This window comes from Ptiloglossa arizonensis, chromosome 1, assembly GCF_051014685.1.
Source record: "Ptiloglossa arizonensis isolate GNS036 chromosome 1, iyPtiAriz1_principal, whole genome shotgun sequence".
Classification (NCBI taxonomy): domain Eukaryota; kingdom Metazoa; phylum Arthropoda; class Insecta; order Hymenoptera; family Colletidae; genus Ptiloglossa; species Ptiloglossa arizonensis.
In genome coordinates, this window is record NC_135048.1 from 22,480,544 (window position 1) to 22,494,227 (window position 13,684).

The following is a 13,684-nucleotide window of genomic DNA, read 5'->3' on the forward strand; positions in this document are numbered from 1 at the left end:
ATACAAGATATTTCGATTTTTACCTCGTCTGGAACACACCGCGGATTATTTTCCGTGTTCGTGAAATTAACGTGCGATTAGTTTCCGGAATTCTGGGAGATTTGTACGCGATAGATACGATTTAAGAACTGCCTTTATAGGTGTTAACGTTAACTTCGATAGGATAGATTGTTTTGCTTTGGTTGTTATACGATGTAATGCAATTTTTATTCGAGTAACTTTCTATTGCTAGGAGTATGTAGTCGAGTGTAATGGTCAAGTATTCGATACGAATTCGAATAATCGAGTATAATAGTCAAGTATTTGACAAGAATTCGAATCGTTGAGTATTCGACAAGAATTCGAATCGTTGAGTATTCGACAAGAATTCGAATCATTGAGTGTTCAACAAGAATTCAAATCGTTGAGTATTCGACACGAATTTAAATAGTCGAGTATTCGACACGAATTCGAATCGTTGAGTATTTTACAAGAATTCGAATCGTTGAGTATTAGACAAGACTTCGAATAGTCGAGTGTTAGAACTATATCCTAATACTTAAATGATTGAAACGTAGGAATATTAGAATCCCAACCAACTTAAAGGACGTGATTTATAGATTCCATCGCACTATTCGAATACTACAAATATCCAGATACTCGATCAATGCGCAAAATATTGCGAGACTCGAATCGTACATTACTCCAGTATTCAAGTACTCGGTGAATCATTCGAAGAGTATTCCAATATTCAATTATTCGAGCAGCATTCGAATCGTAGAAATAAATATTCGACAAGTGATCCTACTCCTGGTGACGTTTGCTCTTCGGTCGATTTGCGGAAAGATACCGTTTTGCTTTCAGAGGGGGGTTAATCCGAGAAAGCGTTACTCGCCTTTCGAAGCTTCTTCTCACAGTTTCTCGCGTCAACACGAAACGGAGCTTGCGGGATAATCGGAAGTTCCGGTAGCTAGACCCTCCCCCCTTCCCCCTAACCCCCCTAAAAGTGGATCCTCGTACCGGTGCGAATTTCACCGTTACGCGACCCAGTTTCCGGCATATAGACACACCTGGGCCGAACTGTCGAAAATTAATTTCCGGGGCTTCGTCTCCGTTTCTACGAAGACACTTCACGGAACCGTGGAATTCCAAGTCCGTTAATGGAAGATGCTTACCAGATACTTATTTTTTTTCTTACCCTATATATAGCACACAATCTTGATGTCGCTCGACTGTTCCTTTTACAACGTCGTCTGACTAACTGGTATCATTCGAACTTCTTCTGGATCCGGCTGTTTTTGCGTACATTCTTTTCCTTACGATCAATTTTAAAGTAATTGGGACGCGCTCCGGAGACTTTAATTGAAATATACTGTCCAGCAGACAAATGTGTAAAAATACAGTTGCGTATTAATAAAATCGCGCGATATCGCCGTTATCGTCGATGCGATTCATTCGTTACGGTTTTTACTCGCGATAAATAAGGGAGTGACGCGAGACGCGAAAAGTACATTATTCAAAATGAGAGATCGTCCGTTGAAACGTAAAACTTTGAACGCTGCACGTATCACGGAGAGTAAAAAGCCTAGAAATCTATCTCCATTGATCACGTTGGATTATCCTGTCGGTTTCTGGTGTTTGCTTTACTTTTTACCGTGTGCCTGTGATTGGTAAAATTGGATCGACGAAAGATAACGAATTCTCGATATCTCCGAGAAAAAAAAAGTAATCACCATTCGTGCAATTTGGGACAAGACTCTGTTAATTTTTTCTCAACGGTCAACTCTGATTACGAGTAATTGGTACAAGTGCAAGAGAGAGTCTAATTTGCTTGAGAACGACTTCAACGGACCTTGATGTAATACCGAGGGCAAAGACCTCCTCGTAAGAATGAGCGAAGGCAAACTGGTCGACGGGCCGCGAGATAATTTTATTTACACATAAACAGAGTAAAAATCGGCCCTGTTCGTTAAGGGTTACGCCCAGAACCGTCGCCGTGGTCGCCACGTGGGCACGAGTCGTCCTTGTGGAAACTTTCGTAACACAGACCCCTATTAGAAAGTGGTTAAAACGAAAGAGAAAATTTCAATAATCGTATTACATAATGACCACGCGGTACAACGAGTACAACTTGTTACCAAAAGCGAAGAAAGTGAGACATCTGGACGACAAAATAATTACCTCGCGTTAAAAGAGAAAATTCCACGAGTAAACGTCGCTGTATCGAGTCACAACGTCCCTCTAAATTTCTGTTACGAAAAATTCTCAATTCATTCACCGATCTTCGAACCATTCGTAATATAATTCTCTATACGAGACACGAATCCGTTAAATGTTCTCATAATATACGTAAATCCTAAACAATGTTCAATTATTCCAAGATTGGATAACTCGAATTCTCGATTCTCGAATTGGAAACAAAACTACGTTACTTACTTACCTTTCGGTGACCTGTACATCTGCGCGGGACGGTTTGACCCTTTCTATCGAAGAAGAAGATTTACAAAGCGTTTGTTACGATTATTGAAAAAATATCGTGTTCCAAGAGACCGTGCAAAGTTCGCGAAAGATTGGAAAGCCTTTCGGGCACCGAAAAGGATCAGATCGCTTTCGGTCCCGGCGGTGATCTCATTCAGTTAACGCGTTAAAGATCAGGTTGCTGGCCTCTCGCGAATTTTAAAATCACGTCAAACGTGCACGCACCTGAGTCCTGTTACTGTGCCGCACCGCTGAGCAAACTGGAAATTTCCACGGATCGGGCCCGGCTCGTCGGTTCGCGGGCAGCCTGTTTTCTTTCGGCGTCGATCCGCTCCGGTGTTTTCTTTCACGAAACGGGATGCGTGAGTCGTTCTTCGCCAAGGTTATCCTTGTTTGCACCACGAAACTGTGTCCACACTTCAGATCCTCGATGGCGAACGCGTGGCCCGATGTGTCACGCCAGACCATTTCATCTCAATTCTGAACGAGATTCGTTTTCTAGATCGGTGATTTCTGTAAATAAATATTCTGCAACAAACGTTTTACAATTCTTGAATGTAATGGTGGTAACATATGGTGTATTTAGCAATCTTGTGTATCATTGGTTGACCCTCTGCATCGTGGAATTCTTTTTTTGCAATAACTGTGAACGATAATTTCGTGTAAATGTAGTGTTAGTGAGGTTTGAAGAAATTTTTAGTATCTTCTCGATTATATTTCTATGCGTTAAATTTAGAATATTTTTCTTCATTCTTGTAGAATTAAATAGATAGTATAACGTGACGCAGTAAGGGTTTGAATACTTGGAATAGAGATTCGTTTTCTAGATCGATCATTTTGGTGATTTCTGTAAATAAATATTCTGCAACAAACGTTTTACAATTCTTGAATGCAATGGTGGTAAAATATGGTGTATCTAGCAACCCTATGTATCATTGGTTGACCCTCTGCATCGTGAAATTCTTTTCTTACAATAACTGTGAACGATAATTTCGTGTAAATGTAGTATTAGAGAGGTTTGAAGAAATTTTGGATAACTTTTAGATAACATTTCTATGCGTAAAATTTAGAATATTTTTCTTCATTCTTGTAGAATTAAGTACATGGTACAACGCGAAACAGTAAAGATTTGAATACTACTCGATTATTAGGAATTTGAATGTTACTCGACAGTTTCGATTAATTTGTAGGTGGCACATCGTTGACTCGGTTCATTTATTTTTGATAGAACGTTGTAAAAATGTTCGTTGCTTTTGTAGATTCTAGAGTCATGGACTGACTGTGCTTGAAAAACTTGAGATCGTTAACAACAACATTTCTGTGTTTTAAATATGTTGTATGGGAGTCTGTGACAATAAATCCGTTAAATCGTTTTAGAAATTGTACAGGTTGAGGAACACGCGCGCAGGAAATGAAATTGAACAAGCACTGGATGTGAAATCTAGTTAGCGACACCTGCTTCCTGTTAGCGCATTAATTTTTATTGCCGTAAACTGGTGTGGCAACAGTTACGAGGATAATAGACTTGAAAGTGATAAAAGCGATAGAACGAATTCGCGAAGTTGATTGGGTAGACTTGACGAAAACTTCGTGTTTCGTTAATTTTTGTTTTACTCGGGGGGAAAAAAAAGCAGTAAACGAGTGTGAAAACGTCCCGAGCGAAGCACCCAATCGTCTCGTTCGTCGTTACAGATGAAACGTAGCTTCGGGAGAGAAGTCGAATGATTTCGTGGTAGCAGATATAATGTTCGATATTTCTTTCAGAATCATCATTATTACAACAATACTATTATCGAACCTGGGCTTTAAAGTGTCCAACATCGATAATCTTTTGAAATATGATACAAATAACGAAGGAATACCCAAGAGGATTTTATTCCGATGATAATATAAATAAGTATTCGAAAACGCTCAGGTCTGATCTCCTGTCGCTATATCGTCACTCTTAATCGAATTTACAGTACCGTGTTCGCCTCCGTTCTGCCTCTATAACGCCTCGGATGTCAATTCGTTAAAAGAGCAAGCCTCCGAGCGGCTATTAAAGCTGTTAATGCACCAATGATTCGAGAGAAGGACGTTGATGGGCACGCCATCTTTATCGATGGACGTTTCTTACGGTTCCTTCAGCTTTTTGCCATACAAAGCTGGCGCATAATACACGTAAAACGTTTCTTCGTTGAGAGCAGCGAACCGAGTTACAGTTACCAGGCTATATCGAATTTTAATCGAAAAACGAGATCGCGCCTCTCCGCGTAGGCCGGGCTCGTTGGCCTAGAAACTCGAGGGATTCGATACTCTGGACTAGGGCGGGGACTACTTGAATAATTTATTATAATGCTGTTGAGTGTTTTGCAGGTTCTTGAACGCTGCAGACAAACCTCGAATATTGGAGTATACGAATATTAGAGTTTTCGAACATCATCGTTCGAATATTGAAGTATTCGAATGTTAGAGTATTCGAATATTGAAGTATTCCAATATTAGAGTATTCGAATATTGAAGTATTCGAATATCAGAGTATTCGAATATCATCATTCGAGTATTGAAGTATTTGAATATTTGGATATTCGAATATCATCATTCGAATATTGAAGTATTCCAATATTTGGGTATTCGAACATCATCGTTCGAATATTGAAGTATTCGAATATTAGAGTATTCGAATATTGAAGTATTCCAATATTAGAGTATTCAAATATTGAAGTATTCGAATATCAGAGTATTCGAATATCATCATTCGAATATTGAAGTATTTGAATATTTGGATATTCGAACATCATCATTCGAATATTTGGGTATTCGAACATCATCGTTCGAATATTGAAGTATTCGAATATTAGAGTATTCGAATATTGATGTATTCGAATATTAGAGTATTCGAACATTATCATTTAAATATTAAAGTATTCGAATATTAGAGTATTCGAATATCATCATTCGAATATCGAAGTATTTGAATATCATCATTCGAATATTGAAGTATTTGAATATTTGGGTATTCGAACATCATCGTTCGCATACTGAAGTATTTTAATACCACTATTCTAATAGAATATAAACTACTAGTCCGCTAATTTAATTTAAATCCGTAGTGTCCACTTCCTGGGCTACTGCCGACAGAACCTACATCCCTAGAAACATAGTTCCAACTTCACAATTATACGTTATTCTGATATTCCGTACAGTAATGTACGTCCTCAATTTCTAACGTCCCCGTCAATCAACGCTATTCAACATCGATTCAATGAAAACAAAAATTTTGTCACAAGAGAGAGAGAGAGAGAGAAAAAGAGAGACCCTAATCACCGTGATTCGCGCGGCAAAATAAAAAGTCACGAGTGTTTACTCAACTCTTGACTCGAGAATCAGGACCAACGGAGGCACAAAGCAGAAATATAATTTGCTCACGATTTCTTCGAACGCTTGGGGAAATCGGCTATTAACGTCACGTTCTGTCGCCATTTTATCGTGTTCGGACACTACCCAATGATGAAAATATTAATTTGAAAATATACAGTTAATTCTACGTACACGTGATTCCCGTACTGCATATCTCTCACATTTCTTTGCTAATTTCTCATATTACCGTTAACGAACAAATTTCTCTTCTTAAATAGTTTCTCGAGCGACTCGTCATGGGTGAAAATAATTTTTACACGTCGTTCTCGAATATTCCAAAATTATCCAAACCTAATGACACTTTTCAATAAATAGAACTCACGGTCGACTTGTCAAGAATGTTCGATGTCAGTCTCTCGTTCTAGGTATTCGAGTTTTAAGGATCGATTGTTTAGAAGAATTTGTTCGTCATCGTCTCCGTTGCTCGACTGATCTCACGATCTCTGTTTATTTAAGGTTATCGTCGCACAGTTTGCATTCGAACTTACCATTGCCCAACAGTATTACCGAAAGGTCTTCGTATTAATAATATTAACAACGTTACTCAGCGTTTCGGTATTTCGTGTCGCGTCTTTCGGCGAATGCCAAGAACGAACTCTCTCAGGACGGATTATAAACTTACAGTCACTGTACGCGAATATAACTACAAATTAAACGCTGGCATCGGCTCGCTGGTGTATTCAGCCAAAGGAACTATAAATCCCGCATTTAAGGCTGCATTACGTAGAAGAAAGCTATAGGATCGCACTATATCCTGAGCATTATTACCATTACGCGGTGTAATTCCTGCTATCGTTTAAAGGGCGTGCACGTGAACGCACGTGACGAGGCAGTAAATTCTGTGCCGGCACGTGTCTGAAATATCGTTTGCTTCTGTACAGGCTTCTTCTACGTGGAATCGCATACCTAGGCGCTCTGCTAGCTTTCAGTTTCTTCTTAATCAGCGCTCAATCGTAATCTCGATAAAACGGTCCTACTTTTCATCTCGTGGCATTCCGTGGCGATCGAGAGAGGTCTTTGAACAGTTTCAAACTTCGATGGAAAATTAGAACGCGTTCGAAAACATCGAGATTATTCAACAAAGGGAACTAATGCCCGTGAAGTTCAATTTGGACACTTATCTACGTGGTAAATGTTGCGTTATTTGTGCCGTTGCTACATAATCGAGCAAGGAGAATTCTCGTTTATACATTCCTCAAACAAGTGAAGAAATTAATATTTGCACGATAAATGTTCAAGGTTAATTTTCGAGCATTTTATACCTTCTGATTTAGTTTTGTTTTTAAATCACGATTTTCAAGAAGCGATCGTTTCTTCGTTCCAACGTTTCGGCCATTTTCTAGCCCCGTTTGGAAGACACAAAACGATTCTAAATTTTTAAAAATATTTGGGATTTTTGTTTTGCTTTCAGAACGCTCTAATATTTATTCAGTAAGGAAAGACGCATTTTTCAAGCACGTCAACATACTTCTCCGGGCGAGGGTACGTCGAGTAAAATTATTACAAATATAGTGCAATTCGTGGCGAAGGATTTCCCAATCGAATTACAATGGGAAATATGTTGCTACCAATTGCTTGAAAATTTAACATAACGTATTTCTTAGCGATGTTTACGAATGTATTTTTTCTTCTAATATTTGAAAAGGTGTATTTTTAATGAGAATAAATGGTTCCCAATAAGGCTGATCCAACAGCCTATTGCCTTGGGCGAAATATAGCAGTCTTTTTCTAGCGCGCATAATTGCGTCTGAAGCAACAGCCTGTTGGATCGGTCTCACCGATGAGTCCACCGACAGCCTAGAACGAAACGATTTTAATCGAGAACCGTCTGTTCCCGTTAAAAAACACTTCTTTTCGTCGTCAAGAAAAATACGTCATTATTAACACGTTGAATGCCACAGTGGCCACTGGTGATCAGGGCTTTGGTTCTTCGAAGCGTTTACAGTTCAAAGAATCATAATATTTGTATATTTTCAAGCAACGTTACTGTCGTTACAGATACTATAAAATATTTTACTAGTGCAGAAAATATGAAATACAAAGGTGCAAATATAAACTACTCCTAAATAGGACCCTAACGTTACAGAAGCATGTTGAAAATATTTGTAAATGTTTAAGCAACGTTACTGTCGTTACAGATACTATAATGCAGAAGAAATAAAATACAGAGATGCAAATATAAATTATTCCAAAATAGGACCCTAACGCTACAGTAAATATTTGTAAACTTTTAAGCAACGTTACTGTCGTTACAGATACTATAATGCAGAAGATATAAAATACAGAGATGCAAATATAAACTATTCCAAAATAGGACCCTAACGTTACAGAAGCATGTTGAAAATATTTGTAAATTTTTAAGCAACGTTACTGTCGTTACAGATACTACAAAATACTCTACGAATACAAAAGCTATGAAATACAGAGATGCAAATATAAACTACTCTCAAATATGCCCCTAACGTCACCCTTCATTATTAAGAGACCCAACTGGGCTACAAAATTTGCAAAATTAAGTCTATCGCCAATAACCATACTGTACATGCAACACTAAACTCAGAGATGGGCAAAATACTAAACGCAGCGATAACCTATCATTTCTCTTTTTCGCGACTATAATTTGAACAAATGTTTACTCCATTCTTAAATATCGAAAACTAACATAGCACTCATATATATATATATATAACTCTACGTAGTTCCTCCTCCTAAAGATGGTGTCTCGAAGCAAAAGAAAGTATCCTAAAACAGCGAATAAAAAAGAAAGAAAGAAAGAAAAATACCCCGGTAGAACAATACGAGCAAACGGCGTAATTTGGTTGGCACTTATCGGGTCACGTGGACGTTAGGTATAAAAATTTCCTTGGACGTCGAACCGCTCGTTCCTTAAAGCCGGATAAAATACCGTGTTCGGGTTCGCGTATCTCGTCGCGGGCATAAATCCTCGAATGGACACGGCTGCTCTCGACGCACTCGTACGCGGTATACCGGGTGAGCATCAAAGCACGCGAGATATATTCGGCGCGATCGGATCTTGCCGCAGATTTATTAAGGCTTTCTTTCCATTCGTTCTGACGGGCCGTAACTCATTAGGCTGGGTGCCCGTTGCGGTGCGTCAATCTTCCTCGCTGCACGCCGCGCGAAACCGCGTCTTCGCGAAGTCGCCGTGGCGAATAAAGGAAGACGTACGCTCGTATAAATAAAGACTCGCGTTCTGTAACGTGTTACGGAGAAACGTATTCATTTCCCACCTCTACCCGGTATAACGACCACGCCGATGAAAATTAGCCATTTCCCCGACGGCTGGCGGGAAAATTGCCGCCGGCTTCGTCGCTAACGACCAATGGTGCACTACTTTTTTTTTTAACCAACGATGCATTGGGTTGTTCGGAAAGTCATTTCGTTTTTTTTTTTTTTTTGGTGAAAATGAAACACGATTTTTGTAGAGTATAAAGATTTTATTAAATTATATATTCTCCATTTTGGAAAACGAAACGACGTTCACCATTTTTTGGTGAAAATGAAACACGAGTTTTTTTAGAGTGTATAAATATTTTATTAAATCATATATTCTCCATTTTGGAGAACGAAACGACGTTCATCATTTTTTGGTGAAAATGAAACGCGATTTTTGTAGAGTGTATAAACATTTGATTAAATTATATATTCTCCACTTTGGAAAACGAAACGACGCCCACCATTTTTTGGTAAAAATGAAACACGAGTTTTTTCAGAGTGTAGAAATATTTTATTTAATTATATATTCTCCATTTTGGAAAACGAAACTACTTTCCGAACAACCCAATGTAACAAAAAATAGTTTACCTCGTGTATTTTGCACGATTGTCGGTGTACGCTTGATTGTCCCGAACATCCTTCTCTACTGTATACATAGTACACACGTAATATTATGCTTTTCTTCGAATAAAAGAAATTTACAAATTTCGTACACGGACAAGAGTAATGGAATATATTCGAATTCAATACGTCGATTGAAATGATTTTTAAAAGAGAGTGATTTTTAGTTATTCGATTCACACAAATTTTATTACAACATCGATAAAAATATTCCGTTCTACCAAGACCTGACCGATACCTATAGATTGATTCATTTACACACTGGTCGATATAGATATTGGGTTGTTCGGAAAGTGATTTAATTTATTTTTAGTGAAAATGAAACACGAGTTTTCTCAGAGTGTATAAACATTTTATTAAATTACATATTCTCCATTTTAGAAAACGAAACGACTTTCCGAACAACCCAATACTAAACCAGAAACAACGTAAAATAAGACACCTCGCTTATCCGTAGAATTCGTGTAGCAACTGTTTGATTCGAGACCGTGGAAAATTTCTTTTCGCCACCAAACTTCCCGATTAAGCGTACGCGTGTTCGTTACTACTCCCACGCGGAAATGAAAGTTGAAAAATGATTACTCGCGAATCGGTTTACGTTGAAACGAGGAATAATTTTTCAAAGGGTACGATTTACGCAAGAGAGAGGACCGGTATCGCGAAATTAACCGTGTCTCAGCGCGCGCAATTCGTGAGAAACTATCGAATCCTTGAATCTCGGGTGTTGTTTTTCGGTCGTGGAACGAACCGTGTGCCTCGTAAAACGATCTTTTTTCCGTCTGTCTTCGATCTTCCTCGTTATCCACCGCGCAACGAACGCCGCTACGTTATCAAACCAGCGTACGTACGCGCGATCTGATTGATTTACGTCGCTACTCGCGTATATCGCGGTGCAATTACGCGCGCACTAATAGACCGTATTATAAACAATTTGAGAATTCTTTTCAGCCGTATAGGACGTGATTTATCGACTCCCGGCGCTCACGGATCGACGAAGACGTACAAATCGAGGATAGCCCCACGGTGTTGCGCAATGGTGTTTCTAAACGCGGCTACCCGATTTGTAATAAATCAATCGACGTCCGAGATAAATCGATTCCGGTATTCTCTGCATGATGTGTTCATTCCGCGGGTTACCGGCCGGGTGAAACAGTCAAGGATCTACGTACAGTTACGCACTTTAACCCTTAACGCTTTAACTGCCACGGGTACTTTATTGTCACGCGTTAAACCCGGGTCGCGTGTACGATTTTCGAACGGCAGTTAAAATGTTAATTACCGACGGCTCGACCGTTGAGCGAGTTATCGCCCGCTGAGTATTTTCCCGCTGAATTTATATCGCTTCCTTCGGAGGAGGAGTGTCTCGAACGTATTAAGGCCAGGAGACGCGCGCAGGATGTTCCGGGATAGTATCGAGTTGTTCGAAAAGTCATTTCGTTTGCCAAAACGGAGAATATGTAATTTAATAAAATGTTTGTACGGTCTAAAAAAAATCGTTTCATTTTCACCGAAAGAAACGAAACGACTTTCCGAAGAACTTAATACTTCTTATCTGGATTAGAATAGGAGAAGTGTTATAAAAAATTTTTAGAAAAAATTTCGTACTCGAATTCTCGGGGAACGAGTCATCGTTGTTCAAATAGTCGATTTTTTGTACGAGTTTGTTGTATCGTGTACAGTTACATATGTTCTGTTACTTACCGAAAACAATATGGCGGTTTATGCGAAGTAACAGGTACTTACTCCGCGAACGAGCAAACACATTATGTAAATACTTGGATATCGTGAAGATCGTCGATTTTAATATTTTGGATTACGTTCTTCGTCGGTGTGAATTCGAATCGAAGAGTCTGACGAAAGTCTGTTTTGTATATCAAATTCGAACGTATCGAGTCATATTTTATGGAGATTAAAAACTTGTAATGCCACTCTAGTTCAACGGAAATGATCAAAACCTACGATCGTAAAATGTTAATAACGGTGGAGATGTAAGGACCGATCGACAATCAACGAAATGTCCTCATTGGTATTGCAATATTCTCGACTTAACGATAATAATATCTAACGACAGTTAGTGCCCGCCAACTAGCTTTCATCGAGAATTAATGAAGATCGCTTTTCCGTTCAGGTGTGTCCACTTAAAATTATTCGCGCTTAAGAGCACCCAATTACTATTTCATCATGCCGTCCAATAACAAACTGCACCCGTGCCCTAACGATTATGTATTTAATGATCCTTTGCGAGCCTTCCGTAATTGTCGATAATTAGTTCACTTAACCCGCTTCCATATTACGTACCTTAGTACTTACGTGGTATTCGGGTAGTTGCACGCATCGGTACAAAGAACGGGCAGTTGTGTAGGAAATTATGCAATTGTCATTCACCGCCTCGAAAAACATTCGTAGAAGTCGTAAACCTTCGTGCAAAATGATTCTTAATTACGTATCGAAACTGGGCGAAGCAAATCTGAACTACAATACAGAGAAAACGTATCGTAAGATTGTACATCGTCGAGAATTTACTTTCCAAATTTAACTCGTTAAGCATATGTATTTAGATATGTATGTACGTTCAAATCGTTGTATATTACTCACGTACTAATTATTCCGGTAATTCTGTCATTTTGTCGCTTCAGATACAAGCAGAGATAACACGGTAGAAAATAAATCGTAACATTGTAGAATCAGGTTAGGTTAGACGCGATTAGCACGCGTCTGTATCACGTTCGACCGGAGACTTGGAGTAAACAATACCACGTGACTGCTAACGAATCTCATTGGTCCGCTACGATTCTGGCCAGGATTACAACATAGATTCAATGTATAATGGATCGAAGTACGAAATGATTCGATAAACGATTAAACACCAATAGCAGAGTTTCCACTGGATTGATATTAATATTGGAACCTTTATGAAGGAATCTACTGTAGGTTGTACATAAGCACTTGGCATAAATTCAATCGTTTTGACCACTCCATAGTCGCACACATAATTTTGTGTACACGAAGCCTAAGTTGTACGCAGTATAGATATACGGACGCCTACGTAATTCCTAACGTATCGGTACAGTCTTTCGGAATGAATATTTCGTTCGGAAACATGTTTCATTTTCTAAGCTATTGATTATAAGTTTGAAGTTAATGAACGTAACGATTCCACTACGTAAGTCAAAATGTTTTCTCGACAACGCGTTCTGTTCATTATTTCAAAAAACCTATCGATTATCAGGAGTATTCATTCGGATAAATATTCTCGCAACAGATTCCCTATTACGGATAAAAAAAATAACCAAAGCTTACCGAACGTGGTCGAAATATTGATTCGCTGCCCGAAGCCACTTGAGATACACACTGAATTTCTTCGGACCATCCATCTTCCACTTTTTCGACATTTCTTTGCACTCGATGTAGTCACTATGTAAGTAAATTGTCACTGTATACACTACACTTAAATCAATAGTCCTTTCATGGGTTGCGTTCGACGTTAAATGTAATTGAAATCAATTACTTGACGTATACCAATCGGAAACACGATGTTCACTGGAACTGCACCTGCGACAGACTGACCCGTGTTATTACTTAATTCTTTTTCTGCCGCTTGGGGGTTCCGTACATGGCGCAGCGACACTGTTTACAAACATTTCGAGGTGAGTACATGTTCGCGCACGACCAGGTGCAAAGTAAACGAAACATCGCGGTTAACCTCTTACCGTGCGTTGCTTGCTTTATACAACCGTAATATTGATACAAATGTTCTGTCCATTAGTAAATATAATAACTCAATTTTTAATTACAATTTTCAATGAAAATTAATTCGTAGCGATATAGAGTCATATTAGATACGCGTGTCTGTGCAATTCTAATTTGAAGCACGTATAAAATTTAAAAAACTAGATAGAATTTTGTATGTGTATTAAATTAAATATATTAATCGAATAATATCTTTAAAGAGATACCATTGTATTCAGTG

General features: G+C 38.7%; 2 protein-coding genes across 2 annotated transcripts in view; one reads left to right on the plus strand and one right to left on the minus strand.

The window, feature by feature from the left end:
• Positions 1-13,298, minus strand: part of LOC143147317 (uncharacterized) — a 43,884-nt gene extending 30,586 nt beyond the window's left edge. Inside the window, exons 1-2 of the mRNA XM_076312466.1 lie at positions 13,015-13,298; positions 2,683-2,985 (exon numbers count right to left, since the gene is read on the minus strand). Of these exons, the coding sequence (XP_076168581.1) occupies positions 2,683-2,925 (243 nt within the window). The 5' untranslated portion in view covers positions 2,926-2,985; positions 13,015-13,298. The remainder of the gene's footprint in view (positions 1-2,682; positions 2,986-13,014) is intronic.
• LOC143151594 (uncharacterized) overlaps positions 1-13,684 on the plus strand; it is a 188,655-nt gene that overhangs the window by 18,529 nt on the left and 156,442 nt on the right. The gene's annotated exons all lie outside the window — the stretch shown is intronic.